Below are 23313 nucleotides of genomic sequence, written 5' to 3' on the forward strand. Positions count from 1 at the left end.
ATTTCATACATTTATTGGCATTGTCCAAAATATTGTTTTATTCTTTAATGGAAAAAAGCTATTAATATTCAAATGAAAAGGATCACATTAAAAAACTTGTATGTAAGAAACAGCCTCCAAGAACATCCAAGCAGCAAGTCAGAGGGAGGGGAAAATGCTTCAACAGCCCATCAGTTTTCTTCAAAATATTACTTGACAGGATACAACTCATTTCACTGGCTACGACAATTCATAGAATTTTTCATTGTTTTCTTGAGACGCAAAAGTTCACTGTTGCAGTGTTTTCAAATGACCAGTCAAGGGTTACTTCTTGGTTAAAAAGGCCACTGGTAGGTTCCTCAGACTGGAAAGGATGTTCCTTCACTGCAGGAAAATCTGCTCCCAAGAAAAGAAAGCTGAAGTCTTTGCGGAGCCTCTCACAACTCATCCTTCTCCAGGTCATCCAGCTCCACGTCACTCAGGTCAATGTCGTCTTCCACGGGAAGCTGTGGGACAGAAAACCACAGTCAGGCCCTGCAGGGTCTACACAGAGCCATAGGCAGGGCAACCCTGAAGTCTGATGTCTCACTTCACACGGTCAGGCCCCGCAGGGTCTATGCAGAACCACAGGGTCCCTGAAGTCTGAGGTCTCACTTCACAGAGCAGTACACTTCTAGCGGTGCTCTGAGCACAACAGCTTCTGCTCCCCCAGCTCCTGCTTTTAACCCTGCCTATCAATACAGAGCAAAAACTAACAGCGATTCAACCTGTCCTTTGAGGAGGATGGGCAGAAATGTACTGGAATATATTTAATTTCAAAGCCTGAATTTTGCACTTCTCTCAAAGTTACTGAATTCCAGGTTAAATGTTCACTTGAGGGCTAGGAGGAAAGCAACCTCAGTGAATTTCTCTGGCTGCCTTGCTCACGAACATCCAGTGCTGCACCTGATGGCAGGGAGGATGGGATGAAGGGCCTACAGGCCCGAGAAACTGACACTTCAGGGCTAGGCTCACATCAAGGTTCAGGTCTAAGGGAGAGGTCTTGGGTCACAAGCAGCGAAGATGGGTCGGGAACGTCAGAGACAGGACTGAAGCCCGGGGTCCTGCTCATGGTTCAGTTGCCCTCAGGACTCACCTCGCCGTCCTTGCCATCCCAAGGCTCCCTGGTGCTGATGGCAGGGAAAGCCCCACCGCCTACAGGGGCCGTAGATCCACGCCCAAAAGACAGCTCCCTGAGGGGAAGATGAGAAGATGTGTGTTAACAACGGACGGTTGGCGCCAGTGAAGAAACAACTCTTTGCTCCTGAGAAGTACTTCACGAACTATCTTTTCCATCAGGGACAACAAGGTCACTGTGTAACAAAAGAATGGAATTCCTGAGGAAGGTTTTGGCAGCAGATAAAGCCAGTTACTACCAGTAATTTGAAAAACAGCGCAAACATATCTTGCCAAAAAACAAGTTAAGTAAGTAAAAAATGATCAAAGTAGATCTAGAACATAGGCTAGACCAACAATAATACTTGATTAACAAAATTCCACACTAGCTTTAGAGCCCAAGAAGGTTTCTCAGTGCAGCCACTCTCCAAGTTCTGGGCCAGGGAGTCCCTTTCCCGCCTTCCCTGAACTGCTGTGTGGGCAGAACAGAGGGTTTCCGCACAGGCAGGCAGACCCTGCGTGTACCAGACGCACGCAGGCTGCTACCCCAGGATGGCTCAATGCCAAGTGCACAGGATGGCAGAGGGGCCCGAGAGGAGAAAAGTGGTAGGATCACTTGCTAAGTAAAACACTTCCATTGCACAGGAAGATGACTCCAAAGCTCTAAATTATGAATATTTATTCTCCGAAATGTGAAATAGAAAATTACTCAACTTATTGCATACTCTAGAATAATCTAGTTTGGAACCACTACCACAAAAGAACCAAGTAAACATTTTGACAAAACAAAAATAACTCAAAGAAGGAAGAAGTTACCTGAGAAACTCATTAATGCCTTGCTCACTGAACGATCCCTTTAGGAGAGCAAATTTCATCTTGCGTGCGTTAATAGCTGCCATAGCAGGGTATCCAAACCCGCCGATCCCCAGCGCATTCTCTAGCTCAGACTGGGCTCCAGCTTCTGTCCACAGCCACCTAGAAAAGCAAATTGATTTTTAGGGTAAAGATCCCTTTTGAATTAATTAGAACCCGATTAGTAGACATTAATTAAAGAACAAAAGATTACACATCAAATCATTTACGGAATGAGATGGGTATAGAAAAAAATAAAAAACTAAAGATGAATTTTTTAAATAACATGTTCCAGATGTGCTTCTAAGTAACCTCGGTTCCTCTCCTGTTTCCTACACCCTAGCCCTAAATGAACTGGTCTACCTACAGGACTGTTTCTCCTCCCAGTCCCCAAAATACTGTTCAATAAACCTGATGAATTTTCTCTGTTATCTGAAATCCTATCAGTATCATTTGGGGTTATTAATGTTCTTCGGGCATGTAAAAACATTTTTTTTTTAAAAAGTTAAGGCTATGTCATAATTCACACATGTAAAAAATGCTCAACCAGACTTCCTGGGTAGCACAGTAGATAAGAATCTGCCTGACAACACAGGGGACACAGATTCAATCCTGGTACGGGAAGACACCACATGCCGTGGAGCAACTAAGCCCGTTGTCACAACTACTGAGTCTCCAGGCTGCACCCACTGAAGCCCACGTCCCTAGGGCTCAGGCTCCCCAACAAGAAAGTCACTGCAATGAGAAGGCTGCGCACTATCAGCCCCCTCTACTCATACGTGGATGAAGAGCAAGGAACCTGGGCACACGGCCTCCTGCATGCACACGCTAAACTAACAGAGGCAGTGCAAGGCCTGTGTGAGACCTGTACCCACAGCGGAGACGGAGTACATAGAGCAGAAAGATTGAACAGTGGAAACAAGAGACAAGCTTTGTTCTGAACATTTGCCAATGTCCAGCCCATGCTCAGAAGAGGGTAAAGAAACATGCCTCTATTTCTGTCTTTATCTAGCCTTTAAGGCTGTGATAGAATTCAGCTCTGTTACTAATTGTTTTTGCTTACTAGCTGAGGACTCCAGCCACCATTAGGACATAATTCCTATAAGAAAAAGTGTACTGTGGTATAAATAAGATACTTGCATTGATTTGCTTCTTCCTAGGTGGTAATTATTTTTATATATTAAAAAAACACCGGAAGATGAGCCCCTCAGGTCAGCAGGAGTCCAATATGCTACCAGGGATGAGTGGAGAAATAGCTCCAGAAGGAATGAAGAGACTGGGCCAAAGTGGAAACAATGCTCAGCTGTGGATGTGTCTGGTGGTGAAAGTAAAGTCTGATGCTATAAAGAACAATACTGCATAGGCACCTGCAGTGTTAGGTCCATGAATCAAGGTAAACTGGATGCGGTCAAGCAGGATATGGCAAGACAGAACATCAAACATCTTAGGAATCAGTGAACTAAAACGGACTGGAATGGGTGAATTTAATTCAGATAACCATTATATCTACTATTATAGGCAAGGATCCCTTAGAAGAAATGGAGTAGCCCTCATAGTCAACAAGAGAGTTCAAAATGCAGTACTTGGATGTAATCTCAAACAGAACAGAATGATGTCGGTTCATTTCCAAGGCAAATCATTCAACATCACAGTAATCTAAAACTATGCCCTAACCACTAATGCCAAAGAAGCTGAAGTGGACCAGTTCTACAAAGACCTACAAAACCTTCTAGAACTAACACCCAAAAAAGATGTCCTTTTCATCACAGGGGATTGGAATGCAAAAGTAGGAAGTCAAGAGATATCTGGAGTAACAGGCAAGTCTGGCCTTGAAGTACAAACTGAAGCAGGGCAAAGGCTAACAGTTTTGTCAGGAGAACACACTGGTCATGGCAAACACCCCATTCCAACAACACAAGAGACAACTCTACACATGGACATCACCAGATAGTCAATATCGAAATCAGACTGATCATCTTCTTTGCAGCCAAAGATGGAGAAGCTCTACATAGTCAGCAAAAACAAGACCGGAGGGGACTGGCTCAGATTATGAGCTCCTTATTACAAAATTCAGACTTAAATTGAAGTAGGGAAAACCACCAGGCCATTCGGCTATGATCTAAATCAAATCACTTATGATTATACAGTGGAGATGAAGAAGAGATTCAAGAGATTAGATGTGGTAGACAGAGTGCCTGAAGAATTATGGATGGAGGTACTGTATAATACTGTACAGAAGGCAATGACCAAGACCATCCCTAAGAAAAAGAAATGCAAGAAGGCTAAGAGATTGTCTCAGGAGACTTTACAAATAGCTGAGAAAAGAAGCAAAGCGAAAGACAAGGAAGAAAGGGAAAGACAACCCAACTGAATACAGAGTTCCAGAGACTAGCAAGGGGGAGATAAGTGAACACTGCAAAGAAATACAGGAAAACAATAGAATGGGAAAGACTAGAGATCTCTTGAAGAAAACTGAAGATACCAAGGGAACATTTCATACAAGGATGGGCTCAATAAAGGACAGAAACAGCAAGGACCTAACAGAATGAAGACAATGTGGCAAGAGTACACAGAAGAACTATACAAAACTTTAATGACCTGGATAACCACAAGGGTTTGGTCACTCATCTAGAGCCAGACATCCTGAAGTCAAGTGGGCCTTAGGAAGCATCACTATGAACAAAGCTAGTGGAGAAGATGGAATTCCAGCTAAGCTATTGCAAATCCTAAAAGATGATGCTGTGAAAGTGATGCACTTAATATGCCAGCAAATTTGGAAAACTCAGCAGTGGCCACAGGACTGGAAAAGGTCAGTTTTCATTCCAAACCCCAAAAAAGGCAATGACAATGTTCAAATCATCATACAACTGTGCTCGTTTCACATGCCAGCAACATCATGTTCAAAATCCTTCAAAGGCAGACTTCGGCAGTACATAAACCGAGAACTTCCAGATGTACAAGCTGGATTTAGAAAAGGCAGAAGAATCAGAGATCAAATTGCCAACACCTGCTGGATCATAGAAAAAGCAAGGGACTTCTGGAAAAAAATCTACTTCTGCTTCATTGACTATGCTAAATAAAGCCTTTGTGTGGATCACAACAAACTGTGGAAAATTCTTAAAGAGATGGGAATACCAGATTACCTTACCTGCCTCCTGAGAAACTTGTATGCAGGTAAGAAGCAACAGTGAGGACAAGACATGGAACAAAGGACTGGTTCAAAATTAGGAAAGGAGTACATCAAGGCTATATATTGTCATCCTGCTTCTTTAACTTAAATACAGAGTATATCATGTGAAATGCTGGCTAGATGAATCCCAAGATGGACTCAAGATTGCAAGGAGAAGTATCAACATTAGACAAGCAGATATCTAAGATACCACTCTTAATGGCAGAAAGTGAAGAGGAACCAAAGAGCCTCTTGATGAGGGTAAAAGAGAAGAGGGAAAATGCTACCTTGAAACTCAATATTCAAAAAACCAAGATCATGGCATCTGGTCCCATCACTTCAAAGTGGAAACAGTGACAGATTTTATCTTCTTGGGCTCCAAAATCAGTGTGAAATGTGACTTCAGCCATGAAATTAAAGGACGCTTGCTCTTTGGAAGGAAAACTATGACAAACTTAGACAACGTATTAAAAAAAAAAAGAGATACCACTTCACTGACAAAGGTCCATATTATCAAAGCTATGTTTTTTCCCAATAGTCATGCAGATGTGAGAGCTGGACTAAAAGAAGGCCGAGTGCCAAAGAACTGATACTTTCAAACTGTGGTGCTTGGACAGCAAGGAGATCAAACCAGCCAATCCTAGAGGAAATCAACCCTGAATACTCATTGGAAGGACTGATGCTGAAGCTGAAGCTCCAATACCCTGGCCACCTAATGTGAAGAGCTGACTCACTGAAAAGAACCTGATGGTGGGAAAGACTGAAAGCAGGGGGAGAAGGGGATGACAGAGGATGAGATGGTTGGATGGCATCACTGACTCGATGGCCATGAGTTTGAGCAAACTCTGGGAGATGGCAGAAGGACAGGGAAGACTGGCGTACTGCAGTCCATGGGATCAGAGTTGGATGCGACTTAGCAACTGACAACAATAACAACAAAAAACACACCAAAGTGAGCAGAGGAACACAGACTATAGGAAACACTGAGGGAGACACTTTCAAGCAGCACTAGTCTCCTTCCCAAACGACCCTGAGACAGTTCCTTAACTCACCCCCACATTTTCTTCTTGTATTTGTCCGCCAACTTCAGAAGAACTTCCAAGTAAGAATTTCTGCCTGCAGCTCCTGATTTAAACAGACAAAGATTTCACAGGTAAAAAGAAAGGAGTTGGTAAAGTAATTCCATCTATTAAGTGTTCTCAGAGCAGGCAGCACAGAACTAATGGAGAACAAGCCCCCATTGCCATACCCGTGTCAAGAATGTGGGGCAGCACGGCCACGACACAGAGCTGATGCTCCTCACACGTCTTCTTGGCAATGTCCTCGTTGATAATCTGCGGGGCCCAGAACACAAGGGGTGTTGGAAGGCCATGTGACACAGAACCCATAGGTCCGCTTGAACAGAGACTGGGTTTCGTCATGCTTATTTTAGAAGAGCAAAGTAATTCAAGAGCTAGATAAGGTTCTTCCCAAATAATACTTCCTGTATGCACTATAGAAACATGAACGAGCATTCCGTTTTTATCTCTTAGCCATCTATCTGCAGTGGGGGTGAGCCATTTGTATGCAAACATGGTCTCTGAAATCAGGATGCCTGGGCACAGCCTTGCTCTGACATTTAGTTGTTTAGACAGGTAAGAAAGACATTAACATGTATTATATATTCTCATGGATTTGAGGCTTTCTTTGCCTCTTCCCATATGTAAAATGGAGATAAAAACGGTATCCACCTCCAAGTGTTCATATGAGAATTAAATGAGAAAAATCTACATAAAGGAACAGTGCTCATCACATGGCCAGATGCTCAATAAATGCTAGCTATTATTTTGAGAATTCTAAGGTACCTTTTGCTTGCAGTGCAATTACTTTCGTACTGAAAGTTATGAAAGGCTGCAATTTATAAGGCAAATTTTCCCCATCTGAAAGTACAAAAACATTCTAAAGAGAACAATTTAAAAAAGAGAAAGAGCTAACTGGCAAAGACAGAAAATGTCTTTATTGCTTCAATGTTGTCTTTCATCAGACTGGAAAAGCTGTCCTTACTACAGGTGATGAAGAGGTTTACCTCAAGCAGCTCAGGAGGTGGGGCGTTATCAGAAAACAGATCGAGGGCCCGGGAAACAATGTCGGATCTCGTGCGTCCCCCATCGTAATCCACAGGAGACTCGCCTTTCTGAAATATCTTGATTGTAGGGAATCCCCTAATCTATTAAAAATTAAAATTTTGTTGTTGTTTGTTGCTAAGTCATGTCTGATTCTTTGCAACCCCCATGGACTGTAGCCTACTGGGCTCCTCTGTGGTATTTCCCAGGCAAAACTAGAGTAGATTGTCACTTCCTCCTCCAGGAGATCTTCCCAACCCAGGGATCAAACCCACATCTCCTGCATTGGCAGGTGAATTCTTTACCACTGAGCTACCAGGGAAGCCCTCAAAATAAAATATCAGAGTAGAAATCAAATTAATATTTAATAATAAATAAGATGATCTTTATGGCTAAAACTACTTTATAGGTAATTTAACGTAACAAAAACACTCCTTAGCCTGCATTAGTGTCTAAGGGGCAGCATGCAGAGGTCTGTCAGTCAGGGGATATTAACAGTCTCACTGCCAGGCTTAGTCAAATCTTATTCAAACGCTGGATATACATCAATACAGTAATATATGTGCTCGAGAACAAAGGGACCAACTTCAAAAGCTGTATTCAATTTTAATGAAGCTAAGGTACCTTTTGCTTATAGTGCAATTACTTTTTTTGTACTGAAAGTTATGAAAAGCTGGAATTTATAAGACAAGTTTTCCCCATCTGAAAGGACAAAAGTACTGAGTAACCTGCGAAAGACTGGGCTCACAATAAGCCCACAGGCAGTGCAATGCTGAAAGCAAAACCAAGAAACCTCAACAATCTTAAGTCCCAGATTTACTAGTTAAGATAGTGAATGAGTTCATTTCTCCATTACAAAACGGCTTAACTCCCCTCCCACCTCCTAGGGAGGCCAGGAGTACGCGATGGAGTGACAGTTGAAAGCAGTCTCCCAAGCACACTCACCCCGTATCGGCTGGCGAGAACCTGGTTTACGGTGGCATCCACAGCTGCGAGTTTCACTTTGCCTTTCGTTTGCTCTTTTACCTCTGTAGCGGCCGCGGCCCATTCTGGCTCTAGGCTACAGAAAACACCCTGCACTTTAAAAGGGTATGCCAACTCTAGGCACACATACTTTTAACTGCTGCGCACATTTCCATCCAGTCCAGTAAAATCACACTTGGGAAACACTCCGTGTGCAGCTTTATGAAAACTATGACGCCCCATCCTCCCACATTCACTCCCCCATCCTTCATCCATCATGCCCCTCCCAAAGCTGGATGCCAGCTCCCTGCTCATCTCTGAAAACATGACAGAAGAAACATTCCGCACAAATGGCTGAGGTTTCACATTCACTTAGAGCCAGAACTTTGGGGGAGAACATATTGGGGATCACCTATGACCTGATTCAGCTCTTCAGAAGTGAGCCAGGTGAACAGACTAAACGCACTGTGACTTTAAAAAGTACCTGGTACAAAGCACTTACTTTTTGCAGTGTCCACACCAGGGAGCATAAAACTCAACCATCCAAACATCTTCACTGTCAAGGACATTCTTGTCAAAGCTGTCGTCCGTCAGCTCAATCACGTCCTTCTTACTTGAACTGTCACCTCTGCCCTGTCATTTGTGACATTAAACCATAGGTTACAACTTGGCCAAAAAGAACACTATCACCATTCTAAATATACATATAGCAATAATCAATTCTACATCTTAACAAAGTTTTGAATTCTTTCAGGTGAAAACTATTTTACTCAGATAGGGAACATTCCTTAGTATTATTATTCTTTTTACTTGGCAAACAGTATTTACTTTCAAAGAATTACCAGTACAGTCAATATCACATGTAACATAAATCTGAACTCTACTTTTGCTACCTTCATTAAGAGAAACTCCAGTGTGGCTCACAGAACCACCTTACTAACACTTCTCATTCAGAACCATGCTGGTTCATTCTAGATACCTATAGTTCAGATAAAGTCCCTACTACTTGAGAAAACTAAAAACAACAGTTAACCCTTTCATCTTTTCAAAGCATTTTAATACTAAACCTGCAAAGCAGTCAGAATTGACATAATGCTTTCTGTTGCCTGGGCCAAAAGCCATCAGTGTTGGAAAGGCAAGCTGTGCTCATTAAACGTCTTAAGTGTGAGATAAAAGGCACGAAATCTCTGGTAAGCGAAGTCTGCATAAAGAAGCTACTCTTACTGGTCTAGGAGTGAAGGGCCGTTTTATTATGTGTGCAGGCAGACCTTGGAGATACTGTTGGTTTGGTTCCAAACTGCGGTAAAGCAAGCATCGCAATAAAGCAACTCATGAATTTCTTGGGTTTCCTGGTGCACATAAAAGTTATGTTTACACTATATTGTAGCCTATAATTTTTGTACTGTAGTCTATTCAGTGTGCAATAGCACTATGTCTAAAAGACAATAAATAACTCAATTCAAAAATGTTAGTGCTAAAAAATGCTAACCCTCATTTGGGTCTCTAGTGAGTCATAATTTCTTTGTAATAGCAGTATCAAAGATCACAGATCATAGATCACCATAATTAAAATAAAAAACTTTTTGAAATACTGCCAGAATTACCAAAATGTGAAAGGGTGAGCAAACACTATTGAAAAAATGGCACCAACAGACTTGCTTGATGCAGGGTCGCCACAAATCTTCACTTTGTAAAAAATACAAAGATTTGAGAAGTGCAATACAATGAGGTGAGCCTGCATATATCAGGAATTCAATGCCTTTTCACAAAAACCTAAGTACATCACGGTTAAAATTCACATTTCATACAAGGAGATCTAATATATCCATCTATAGAACAGGAATCTTCTTCCCTATCCAACTGTGTGTGTGCACGCATGCTCAGTTGTGTCTGACTCTTTCTGGCCCCATGGACTGTAGCCCAGCAGGCTCGATTCTCTGTCCACGGGATTTTCCAGGCAAGAATACTGGAGTGGAGTGGGTTGCCATTTCCCACTCCAGGATATCTTCCTGACTTAGGGACTGAACCAACATCTCTCGTGGCTCCTGCACTGGCAGGCATTCTTTACCACGAGCACCACCTGGGCTCTCTATCCAATTACGTATGAATAAAAATGTCCAGGGATTTCAGCCTGACTGCCACAGACACAGGCCAAGAGGCCATCCAAATTTCATCCGTGTTTGCCCTAAGTTGACCTGGACAAGAGTATATCTCCCTCTCACTACTTTGGAACTACAAACATCATGGAGGCCAGAGTTCAGCTTTAGCTCTTTCTCTCTCGCTGTCTCCCAAACTCTTTTACTTAGGCCCGGGGCCAAGGAAGCCACTTCGGGGCCTGGTTCTCGGCCTGCAGCTCAGCTGTGGCGGACGCCCCAGGACTGACTGGCTAGGAGCAGAGACCTCAGGGGGCCGCACGAGCAGCTCTGACTCCCTCTGTAGTCGCTTGACTCAACCTCCTCTTATTATTATTATTATTTTTTTAAACTCTACCAATTTAAAACACTTTTAAAAATACTTATCTTCTTTACAGTTTCCCTGGTGGCTCAGCTGGTAAAGAATCAGCCTGCAATGCGGGAGACCTGGGTTCGATCCTTGGGTTGGGAAGATCCCCTGGAGAACGGACCAGCTACCCACTCCAGTACTCTGGCCTGGAGAATTCCACGGAATAGTGCATGGGCTCACAAAGAGCTGACACGACTGAGCGACTTTCACTTTCATGCCGAGTTTACAATCAGGCTTCAAAATCATGACAGACGTTAAAAACTGACATTATACAGAACCTTACTTGTTTTCCAGAACTGTAGCCACTGCCCCGGCCGCCAAGGCGGTCTTTCACAAGCTGGCGCAGAGCACTGAGGGCAGCGTCCACGATGGCCTCGCCAGTTCTGCCACCTGCAGGGAGACAGAGCCAACAGGTGAAGAGCAGTGGGCGGCCTGGGTGTCTACATCTGATGAGAGCTAAAGACTGGAACAGATATGTCTGTCAGCTTCATCCGGTGTTCAAACAGACCTAACAACTCGAGTGTCTTTAAGACAGGACCAGTTTCTTCTAGGATGTATTTCCTGCTTAAACTTTACACTGGGAAAACTAATTCCTCTTCTTCAGTTTTAGGTTATTAGTGTTAACAAGGACATTCTGTTCACCCATAAATACCATCTACTATTGAGAACAGTTCACCGAAATGTCTACTGAATGTGTAACATGTACACAGATGAAAAAGGTTATCTAGTTAACAGAGTAGGATAAATTTCTAAACACAAAGTACCAAATGAGGGGAATGGAAAAAACTATTTAAATGAGATTAATGGACAGAAAAGACTGGACAAAGGAGGATATGAGGCATCTGAAGCTAAGAAACTGGAAAGCAACCCACTTCCTTCTACCTTGTTTAAAACACAGTTATTCTGGGCTTGAGGTTCTGTAGCTGAACTTGCTCTTAATTTCAAGCCCTGTATTTAAAACAGTGACAAAAGCCTTGGGGAGTTTACCAAAAGCTATGTGCTCAAGAACAAGTCAGGAGACTCCTGATTTACTCAGAAGAAAATGTACAATATATGCCTTGAGATTATCAGAGTTCAAAGGCAAAACTAACAAAATCTTTTCAGAAAGTTTTTTCTTTCTTCTTTATTAGAGTTTTCTAATCAAACTGCCCAGGAAGAGATAAAACCTTCTGAGAACACTTCAGACCTGACATTAGAAAGAAAAGACAGCACAGCAGTACTCAGAGTGTGCTCAGATCATCGTCTACTACATCCTGGCTGAGGTGTAGTGACCAAGCATGTCACTTCCTAAGATAGGCAGGCAGGCAGACCTCAACACAAAAACAGCCTTCTGCTCCTTATCTACTGCAGACACCCCGCTTTCTGAGTCGGTGCCCCTCCCAACAATCTCTACCTGGAAGTACACCAAATCAAGAAACACACTAGGGAACAAGAGAGGGTTTTCTCATTCTAGACCAAAGGCGAGCAAATTCTTCCTGCAGAATATCCAACAGTCATTATTTTTGGCTTTGCAGGCCACACTGCTTGTAGTAACCACTTGACTCTGCTGTCTTTACTGTGGAAGTAGCCATAGACAACACCAGTGAAAAAGCATGACAGTGTTTTGAAAACTTATTTACAAAAATAAGCAGCAGACCAAATGCTAACCCCTGCTCTAAACATTCAATTTTCACAAATTAGCAAAATTAAAAAATTATATTCCAAAGCAGAAAAGCAGGTGTTTACTAAGAAAAACAAAACTTTGTTTTATGGAACTTTAGAGCTATCTTCAATATGATACCTATTTTGTGACATCTTAAATAACAGGCAACTCTATAAAAGAACAGCTGACTAAAGTAACATTTAGTCTTGAGAGTCTGGAGCCAGAGTCCTCTCCAGCTGCTTCAGTAACTCACAGCAGATACAACTCCCTCATCTATAAAAAGGAGAACATGCAGGACTTCTTCATTATTAACAGTTTAAAAGACTAAATGATAGCTTTAATAATTCAAATACTATATATGTTTACAAGACTTAAAGATTCATGGGCAAAACACTCCACAGTAATATCAACAGTTCAAACTGACTTTCCAATTACAGGACTTTCTTTTCCCACTCTTATGCTCGAACTCCTAACAGTGACGGGATGAGCAATCAGAGCAAGAAAACACTTGCAGATCTTTAAAAATACTATATAATTATAGAAACTTATTAAAGAGTAAGTAATGAGTAAAGTATCTTGTAAAAGTATCTTGTTATTTAGTTGCTAAGTTGTAGTCTACTCTTTGGGACCCCGTGGACTGTAGTCCATGAGGTTCCTCTGTCCACAGGATTCCCCAGACAAGAATACTGGGGTGGGTTGTCGTTTCCTTCTCCAGGTAAAATATTGAATAACTAGTGTTTTTTTAAAAAAGCTAATGAGAAAAAGGAAAGCACAAAACATCACTACTCTATCATTGCTAAGGCCATGTGGTCTAAGCTAGCATAAACAATAATAATAAAAAAACCTTTCACCTGTTTGACATGTTTAATCTCTGAACAACTCAGAAGATGTAGGAATCACAGATCAGGAAATTCAGGCACAAGGCAGGTGAGAAACTTTCAGGCAGCAAGGCCAACAGGTTACAGAATCCCAAGTTCTCTATCTGGTCCTACCCACTCACATTAGAATTCCAACCAAGGGCATGAAGTAATTAGGAAAAGTTCTTACCCTGATAATCTTCTGGTTTGTTTTTGTTGGATCCAAAAATCTTAATGGTAGGAAATCCCTGAACACCATACTGACCCCCCAGGGACTGATGTTTGTCCGCGTCAACTGCACCAACTTTGACAACATCCTGTGGAAACAAAGAGGGAATACCTGTATTTCTTTCAACCAGAACAGACTCCACAAGAACCCATCATCTGATGATGCAAACTCAGAGACAAGATAATAAAGGGCAGGGTTCCATTTGCCAACAGAATTGATGACAGCTGTAGCCTGGGAAATCAATCCTAAATGGAGGGCTGGGGGAAGTCAGCCTGTGAGAAAACTCAGCAGCTCCCAGAAATAGCCCGACTAAGCACAATTATGCCACTTCACTGGGAAATAGAATTAACGAAAATAGACAAGAGAAAAATTAGAATGTACAGTATCCCCTTGTTCCCTACATAATCTTGGAAGCAGAACAAGAGTACTGGGCTTCAACATGCAAACTGACCGCCTATTATACATTAAGCCCATTTGTTTAAACTTATTTCAACATACACAGGTGAACATGAACATGAACATCCCAGAAACTCACTTTCAAGGCAGTTGCTGCTTTCTTCCATTCTGGTGTTAACCTCTGGCAGTGGCCACACCTTGCAGGGGATGAAAACACAAGGAAACAGTCAGTCTTTGATTCCACTTCGAGGAACACTCCCCAGAGGTCTCCTGAGTGCCATGGACTGGGGGTAGGGGCTTGCAGGGAGAACAGCACTAAAAAAAGACATGATCGGCGACCAGAAGGAGCTCACTGTTGTGATTTCACTACGATCCTTTTTTTTTAAAATCATAATAAAAACCTTCCAAATTACTGCTGAGTTAAATTGTATTTAAACAGTTTAAACAAATATTATCATTTGTAACTCCATCCCTGAGGGGGAACATCAGTGTTTACCTTGCTGAGTGTGCCTCAAGTGTGGTCTGAGTTCTATGCCAAGCAAAATGCAGATTCTGAGGCCCCCAAGGAATCAGAGTTCCCAGAGAATGGGTTCAGGAACCTGTCTTTAATAAGTCCCACTAGTGATTCTTCAATCTGTTAAGGTTTGATAGCCCCGATATAGTCCAGAACTTTCCTTTCATAGATGAGATGACTGTTTTAGAGCCTGGATCTGTGAGGCCTGCGTCTTAATGTTCTGTAGCTCCCACGGCAGCTTGTGGAGTTAAAATGCACATGGAATCTCAAGTAAGGCTAAGGAGTGAAAAGCTCTGACACCCCAAGGTGGTGATAAAAGAACTAGGGGAGTGAGACAGAGACACACAATACAAGGAAAACTATTCTTCATCTTTTAGGTACTAGTACTTGGAAAAAAATTACTGTGACATGTAGCACACAGACAAGTGCTTTAAAAAATTATATATTCAGAAACCTATTATGTGTTTATCATCATCCAGGTTATAGGCAGCTATATTATTTTCATCACTGTATAATAATACCCATGTATGAAGACAGCATAGGTAGTTTAACTACAGGTGACTTTTTCCTTTTTTAAAGGAAGTCAGTTTTCTTCTACTCAGGTCTCTGAGCACCTAATGAGCCAATGGCACGTGCCAGCAGCATGAAGCACCTTCTTCACACAGGATTCCATCTCACCAGCACAGCCACCCTGCAGGCAGGCCTTGTGGTCATCTTCATTCTACAGGTGATGAAACAGAGCCCGAGAAGCTAAGAAACCCTTCCAGGGTCACCCAGTGACGGAGCTGCCCGACAGGTCTTCCTGACTGCAGATCCCACGCTCTTAGTCAGTATGTAACATCACCTTCCATGGGGGCCTAAGCATAATCCAATCGTTTAGAAGTCAAGATCTTTCAGCAAAGTGCCCTGAAATGCTGATTCTACCCACTACCGACACAGTATATTTTGCTATTCAGGTAAGTTACTTTGAAATCTAGGAGTCAAAATTTTATAGGACTTTGTGCCTCTTTAATTTCAATTTATTCTAATGAAGGAAGAACTTAAATCAGAGATTGTTAGAGTACATACATCCTGTAATTTCAATGTTAAACAATGTAAAGACAGATCAAAATGCCACAAATATAGCAGCACACCTATAACTCAGGGGTTTTTCACTGGGGTCCACGGATCCCCAGAGGGCTAGTGGACAAAACTTAAGGGCTCTGTAAGCTTTGATGGGGGGGGGGGGGGGGTGGAATCCTCTATTTTCATTAACCTATAATTAAAATTTAGGATTTCTTTCAATTACAAACAGTAAAAACATATCATAGTGGGTTAGTACTTGTGACTCTGTCAAAAATAAAAATCACAGCTATTTTCTCACCACCACTATAGTTGGTGCAAGTATCTTTCAACATCATTTACGTTCATCACTATTTCAGAATTATGATAGCTAGCTGTTAAAATCTGCTGCTGGACCTTGGTATTTATAGTCCCTGTAAATGAGGACTACAAAACCATATCAAGATTTAATGTTTTTCCATTATTTCAGGTTTCCTTTGTGATCCCATAGCTTTTATTCTATGCATGTAAAACCTTTATTCTAAGGAGGAACTCATAGTCTTCGCCAAGCTGCCAAAGTTCAAACACACTGAGAGGTTAAAAGCACACTCTCTAATGAGACATTCTCTCATCCAGGACACTATGAAGCACAATTTTGCCAGTTAACAATAATAATTAACTACTTGATCCAGAATCTTCTCAAGCATGCTGACTGGTTTTGGTTTGAAATGAAGTATATTTTCATATACTGCAGCTCCCCCAAAACAAGGTAAATTACTAATGCCATAAAGGACAAAAAACATCAAACTTGTAAAAGCTGCATACAAAGGCATTCAACAATATTAAGCCTGTACAACTGCCATTTGTACCTTTATTAAAATGAATGAACGAACTTATAAAGAATTCTTATTTGGATAACAAAGAAAAAACAAAAGGAATTTTAAAAAAGGCATTAAGATGAACAGAATTTTCATAATGTGGTAACAAACTTTTAAAGTAAAGGACTTTACCATGATTTGCTACACTGAACTGGTACTCCGTTTCTAAAACTGTTTTCTTTTTCCAAAGAAAACACTGAAAGGCAATAAAGGAAAACCTTTCATCAGGCATTCCCTAAAAAGTGCCTGCTCAAGGACAATCTGTTAAGAGTTCCACTCACTACCCGCCCTGACTCTCAGAGGACCACTCTGGACCTCAAGTCAGCACACAGCTCACCTGCAGATACTGCTGGTGGTGCTCCATCTCCTCTCAGACACTTGTCACCTGCAGTTTGTAGCAGTGACAGTCTCACGCCTATTCTGCATCAACTGCATTGATCTGTTTCTACATGTCTATTTGTTGGGGCTTTGGTTTTGTTTTCATTAAGTATTTTAACAATATAAACGATCAATGCAATACTGTGTATTTTGATTGTGTAGATGACCCTTGAATAATGAGAGTTACAGATGCTGCTGACCCACTCGCTGCAGTCAAAAATCCACATATAACTTTATAGTCAGCCCTTGTATCCACAGACTCAACCACAGTGAACTGTGTAACAATGGAGTACAAATTTGCTGGGGGAAAAAAAGCCCACATTTAACTGACTTGCGCAGTTGGAACCTGTGCTGCTCAAGGGTCAACTGGATGAAACCGTGCACTGTTCATTTCAAAGGGAACTACATCTTCACTGCAGAAGGTTTCTTTTTTCCCCTGGAAGTGTGTCTTCCTAAAATTCCTTCTTTCTTGCAACTATTAGCTACTTCCAGCATTTTTTTCGTAACTGACTCAAACTCTGCACTCTTTAATAGTCAGTCAACCCTTTCCCTCTTATGTCTGTTACTTTTTACCATTATGAGATTTCTTTTCATTATTACCTGGATGTGTCCTCTACCTCTTTTAAACAATCAGTAAATTAGGTAAACAAGATGGCTAAATAAAATCACATTTTTATTATACATAGTATAGTATTTTTCCTAATTTTATAAAGTACCATAAATAACCGACAACTATTTTATAATTACTTACCATGGAGCATAGAATTCTACAAGCCACAAACTGTCACTCTGAATAACTTCTCGGTTGAAGTTTGAGGGGGTTAATTCAATTACATCATCACTAGACGAATACAGACCATTAACTGTTATAAAGAGGGTACAGCTCATCAGACCTGGAATGACAAGAAAGATACCATCAACAGCAGGGTTCATGCTCTGACTGGAAAAGTCCTTTTCAACTAACCAAGGCAGTTCATAGAGGACAGCCTGGGTCAGCTCTCTCCTAACCCCCTCCCTCCACTCCCCCACTTTCAGCCTGGCTACTGTTGGAGCCCCTGGGATTTTACTCTCTCTGGGACAGTGCTGAACAAGAAGGGAGCAGACGGCCCACACCCTCATCTCTTGAGCTGTGTTGGGAACAGATTTAAATACTATTCTTAGTGCTTTCGCTATGCTAACACCTTCATTCTGTACAACCACACTCTATGAGGCAGGACTATTACTGCCATCTTCTGGGCAAGGGTGCTGAAAAACTGGGACGTTCCACTCAACTCTGAAACCCTGGATAATCCACCCACTATTTCTTGCATTATTCAGATGCATTATTAGCATGCTATCTTTATTAAAGCTTTTTGATGGGAAAAAGAATTATTTGACTCTTTGACTAGACTGTGACTCCCTTAAGGACAATGATTTTTTAAGTATCTTTCGTGCTACTAACATTATCCATGGCACATCACCAGGCACTCAAAGCGCTGCTGGGTGAGCTCTGAATGTTCACGTGAACAACTGACAAAGGGAGGGCAGAGAGTCTACTGCATTATTAACAGTTTAGCCACCTTGCGGACCAAATTTCTTTCTCTGGCTACTCATATGCCACCTAGGTCACAATTTCATATGCTTACTTTGTAGACAGGATTTAGATTTCATGTGGAGCTTTTAAAATAACCCAATGGTAAACTTCTTTGAGGAGTGTATACTGATGTCAATTGTTCTATTGCTCAATCCTCCACCTTACACCTACTAAGGCATTCTGAACTTTCAGATCACTTTCAAATACATTGGATCCACTTGATTTTTCACAGCACTACTAACTAGAACGTGGGAATCATCCTAATTTTGGAAACAAGGGCAGATAGGGATCAAATGGCCCATCTACAGTCACACCTAAAACTGGTGGAGCATATCTGACTCCTATTTTCAAGCTCTATCAATTAAACCATGTTGTCTTTTCAGTACTCAAGATAAAAAAGGTTCAGTACGCCATGGGAATGAGTAACAATTACACTGTTTTGAGAACACTGCATCTGAATTACATATATGACTAGCATGGTAAGAACTTCACCGTGAACTCTACCACACGGTAGGAACTTCACTGTGAACTCTACTAACAGTGATGTGATGCCACTAAAGGTTATCATGCAATAGGTATGATCAGATTTGCTTTCTATAGAGTCTTCTGGCTGCAATGTGAAGAGGGGAAGGAGAATTATCAGGAGAGTGGTTTCACATAAACCGAGGGCAAGATGAAATGAACTACAGTAACAAAGGCTACCAGGAGGTCAAGTAGCCAAGACTGAAAACTGCCTACTGGATATATATTGACAGAGAGGTCCCCAGGGCCCTTGGCGGTCGTGGTAGAGAAGTGAAAGTAAGCAGCAGTCAGGCTGCACAAGGGTGGAAACAGCAGGAGGGAACAAGCTGGTGAAAATAATACAGTATCTCTTTAAACAGGTTTCTTATAAAGAGGAGGAGACACTAAGTCAATGTGGGATACAAGGAAGGTTTCAAGAATGGGAGTAATTTTGGCATGAAGGGAAGAAATATGTGGAGCAGCAGAGGCTACTACAGGGAATAATGGAACAAAATGCCTGAATTACAAGGAGGGGAGTAAACCCAGAGTCAGAGAGAGGGGTATCTTGCCACAGGATGAACTCCTCTTCCATTTCAAGAGGTGGGGAACCGTGAGTGTGGACGGAGGTGAAGCCAACCAAAGAGAAGCTCCCTTTATAAATGCAGGCCAACACAGCAGCCACTAGCCACACGGGGCTCCCCAAAGGGAGGCGTGCTGGAGGTGTAAAAAGCATACTGAATTGCAAAGACTTGATAGAGGAAAAGAGCAAATTATCTCATTAGTACTTTTGATACTGATTTCCTCTTGAGATAATTTAGATATACTGGATAAATAAATATATATTAAAATTAACCTCACCTACTTCTTTTTGTCTTTTAAATGTGGCTACCAGAAAATTTTAAGTTACCACATAAATTAAGCATTGTATTTCTATTGGGTGGTGCTGCTTCATAATCTTTGCTGCAGAAAAGATTAGAGTTGGACACATTCACTAAAGCAAGTAAATCAAGAACCTAAGTAGAGACCATCCTAATTGTCAGTAAGCTTGAGAATAAAACTGGTCTTGGAAAATCTTCTATGGATTTTTAAAATATATTTATCTTCTTTAAAGAAAAAAATCTGTATGAATTGTTATTTATTCAATACATTGAGCTCCTTGCAAAATTTTCAAAAATAAGAAAAAAAAAAAAAACTATCAACAGTCCTGCTAGAATGAATTATTAACATTTTGGTAGATATTGTAACTGACATCTTTCTACACCATACAGAGGTTTAAAATTTTATATAAATATCCTCTTATTATACATTCCCTTTTGTAACTTTTTTCACTCGAAATAAGTGACATTTTCTACATAAATAGCCCCCATGTAACCATTTTTAATGGCTGTATCATGTTCCTAATCCACTACTGACATAATTTGATGGTGTCCATATTTTTTGTTTTCTATTAAGAGGCCAATGCTAAAAATTCTATTTAGTCTCAAATAAATTTGATTATTTCCTTAAGAAAAAAATCTTACAAGGGGGATGGGGTATGGCTACCATTTTTATATATGTACCTGTTCAACTAGCCTCCAAAAATTGACATCTCAACTAAGAATAACACTTAAAAGACATTACGAACCGTTAACTCATTTACTCTACATGGTATGTATCATCATGCCCATTTTCAGCCCAGGAAATGGAAACACAGAAAAGGTAACTTGCTTAAGGCCACATAACTAAAGAGTAACTAGGTACCCATCCCCAAATTTTAACCAAAGGACTGAACCCTGCAGGAGTAAACCCCAGAAGGGGTGTTCTACAGACTGTGCAGGGGAATCAGGTTCTTTCTCTTCTGTCAATCGGGAAGAGCAAGGCACTCTCCTCTTCATGCTGTTCCAAGCAGGTTGGAGTCTTTACAGGATGCTTTAATGACTATTTCACTCATTAAACAGTAATTTTTGTTCAACTGTTCATCTCAGGAATGTGGTATGAAGATGGGCATGCCTAATGACACTCAGTACAACATAAACTTCAGCTATTTTCCCTCTAGTAATGCTGCTGGACATTTCTAACTTTCTATAAAGTGGCCTGGATCTCACAAAAGCACCCCCTCCCCCACCAATATAATGGCTATCAATGGAAATGTCTTGATAAAGGTTCAAGAACTAAATTCTTTAAGAGGCAGTAAGACCTAGTAGGGTCAGAAGGAAATCAAACATGCTACTCCAAAAGCATTAAAAGGTGCACAAAATCCAACAGTAATAACAGCAATCAGTAACTAGCCCCTACAAAAACCCTCAGCCCACTTAAAATGATAAGAGTAGGTCAATGTTGATCCATAATGATCTGTTTCTAATATCCACATGGTCATTCCACTCACTGATAACCAGCACCAATGGGAAACTGGAACATCCAAGTGTCTAGAAGCTTTGTGAGCAGATGGTTTTGCCATCTGTGGCCTCCCATTACTCTTCAACAATAGTTAAGGATGCTATAAATCTACATCAGTAACCTCTCTGTACCTCACCTGCTAGCAAGAGTACATGGTCCCAAAAAAGTCATCTAGAAACCGACAGGGCGCCCCAAAAGGCTGACTACCTTAAAATAGACCCTTTCAGAGCCCTGCCTGAATTCACTTGCAGGCAACTAAACAGAGACTAAGTTTTTCACTCCTCATCTATTCTCTCTACAGTAATAGGGCAAATATTTCTATCTTGCTTTCTCTCTTTAGGTGTATATATATACACAAACTCCTTAATCCCGAGAACAATGCTAGGGAGTATAAGCCCAGAGTGGTTAAGTAACTAGCTCCCAGTCACCCAGCTAGTAGATTCGGGGAACTGAGGCTGGGACCCAAACCTTGCTCTCTGGACCAGCGTGCTCAGGTACCCACTGTTACAGCGCCTTGACTGGGACCAAGAGGGCCAAGGGAAGGAAGGGGATCCTCCATCTCACTACTGAAGTCGCTAAGACATTTAAATCTGGGTTCGATTTAGTTTTGAAAAGTTCAATCACATCTAAAGCGCTCTTGCATCGTGAAACCCGCTTTAAGAAGGTACTGCTGCCTTTGAAGGAAACTTCTGATCGATTTCAGGACTGGGTTTTGATATTTCAGGTTTTTCACAAGTGGGAATTCCATAAGGCAGGCGGTGAGGGCAAGCTGCAGTATGAGGAGCCCGTGACTTTCCCCGAACACTCGAGGCCCAGAACAAGGTCTCCCTTCCAGGTGCCCCCTCCCTGCAATCCCAATATCCAGCCACGGTCAGGGACGAGCCATAGTCGGTCTCAGGGAGCTCGATCGCAGCTCCCGGCCTTCGCTCACACCCGCCCGCCCCTTCACAAGAGCCCGGCGTCCGGCACTCGGCCCCCGGCTCGGGGCTGTCCTCAGAGCCCCGGGTTCGAGCCCAGCCTCGGGGCTCCCTCGCGCACACTCTCCACTTCCCACCTCCGCCCAGGAGGGATGCGGTCGCCCCCGGCCAAGGGCTCCCTCACTTTCCCGCGCGCCCCACACGTCTGCTGGAGAGCCAGCGCGGGGGGAGGGGGGAAGCTCCGGTTAAGGACAGTCTCAGCTCGCGGAGCTCCCCCACCGCCCCCGGGGCTGCCTCTGCGGCATCCTCCGCGAGGACCCGGCCCGGGACCCTCGTAGCCAGCGTGGGGCCTGGGCAAGGCCAGGCGCCCGCTTGCTCCCCGGGTCGCGGGCCTTTCAAGCTGTTCCCCTCACCTCATCCCCCGGCCTCCCGGACGAGGAGGCCCAAGCCTACCTAGCACCAAGCGAGCCATGCTGAGCGCCCGCGCCGCCACACACTGTAGCCGCCGCCTCACCGCCGCACCGCGCCGCACCCCCACCGCCCCTCGTACCGCCCTCGGCTAGCGAGGTAAGCGCGGGGCGGGGCGACAGGGGCGGGGCGGCAGGGGTGGGCCGGAAGACGCTCGCCAAGCCGTGGCCGCGGCTTATTGGTCCCGGCCGACTTCGCTTATTTGCATAGCCAATGAGAGGCGGCCGGGTAGAGGTTACCGGTTTGGGTTTTTTGCGGGGGCGGGGCGACGGGCGGAAGGAGGGACTAGCTGGGGGGCGGGGCAGACCAGCCTGTCCGCCCCGCCCCCCACCCTTGTCCCTCACGTACCCACAGCCCTGCTTTTCCGTACTTGTCTGGGAGTAAAGTACTTAGTGTTGTCTCTCTCTCTCGGCTCCTTACGGTTCTTTTTCCCACTCGCTTCTACCCAGTCCCTTTCCTTCCTTCATCCATTGCTTCCCTCCACCCCCCTAATCCTCCACCCGTCACCCTCTTTGTCCCCAGGGAGGAAAAGTTTCTTTGGGCCCTCAACGCATCTAGGAGCTTATTAAAAACGACATATTAATTTTTTTCACTCGTTGTGCCTGAACAAGTTTTCAGTTATAAAGAAAACACTTGCTAAGCACACACTGTCTAGAACATAATTCAACAAGTATTCATTTTGTTGAATTACTTTAACAGTTCCCACGACCAGGGCACAAGACTGCTGTTTTTCACAGACTTGCCATCAGTTCTCTGTGGAAACCCTGTGGGGGTGAAGCCCCACGACTCCTCATTTGCAGGGTTTACTTCCTCCTCCTGGG

At 42.8% G+C, this 23313-nt stretch overlaps 1 protein-coding gene across 1 annotated transcript; it reads right to left on the reverse strand.

Moving 5' to 3' along the window:
- Window positions 1–10: 10 nt before the first annotated feature.
- PDIA6 (protein disulfide isomerase family A member 6) lies at window positions 11–22613 on the reverse strand. The gene is made up of 13 exons (XM_065928592.1): window positions 22478–22613; window positions 17409–17550; window positions 13986–14043; window positions 13412–13538; window positions 11006–11112; window positions 8723–8853; window positions 8203–8317; window positions 7221–7361; window positions 6405–6489; window positions 6208–6280; window positions 1951–2109; window positions 1115–1211; window positions 11–485 (listed from the first exon to the last, which is right to left on the reverse strand). The coding sequence occupies exons 1-13, from the start codon at window positions 22494–22496 to the stop codon at window positions 417–419; spliced, it is 1323 nt and encodes a 440-aa protein (XP_065784664.1). The 5' UTR covers window positions 22497–22613; the 3' UTR covers window positions 11–416.
- Window positions 22614–23313: the final 700 nt, after the last annotated feature.

The sequence above is a fragment of the Muntiacus reevesi genome, chromosome 3, assembly GCF_963930625.1.
Source record: "Muntiacus reevesi chromosome 3, mMunRee1.1, whole genome shotgun sequence".
Lineage (NCBI taxonomy): Eukaryota > Metazoa > Chordata > Mammalia > Artiodactyla > Cervidae > Muntiacus > Muntiacus reevesi.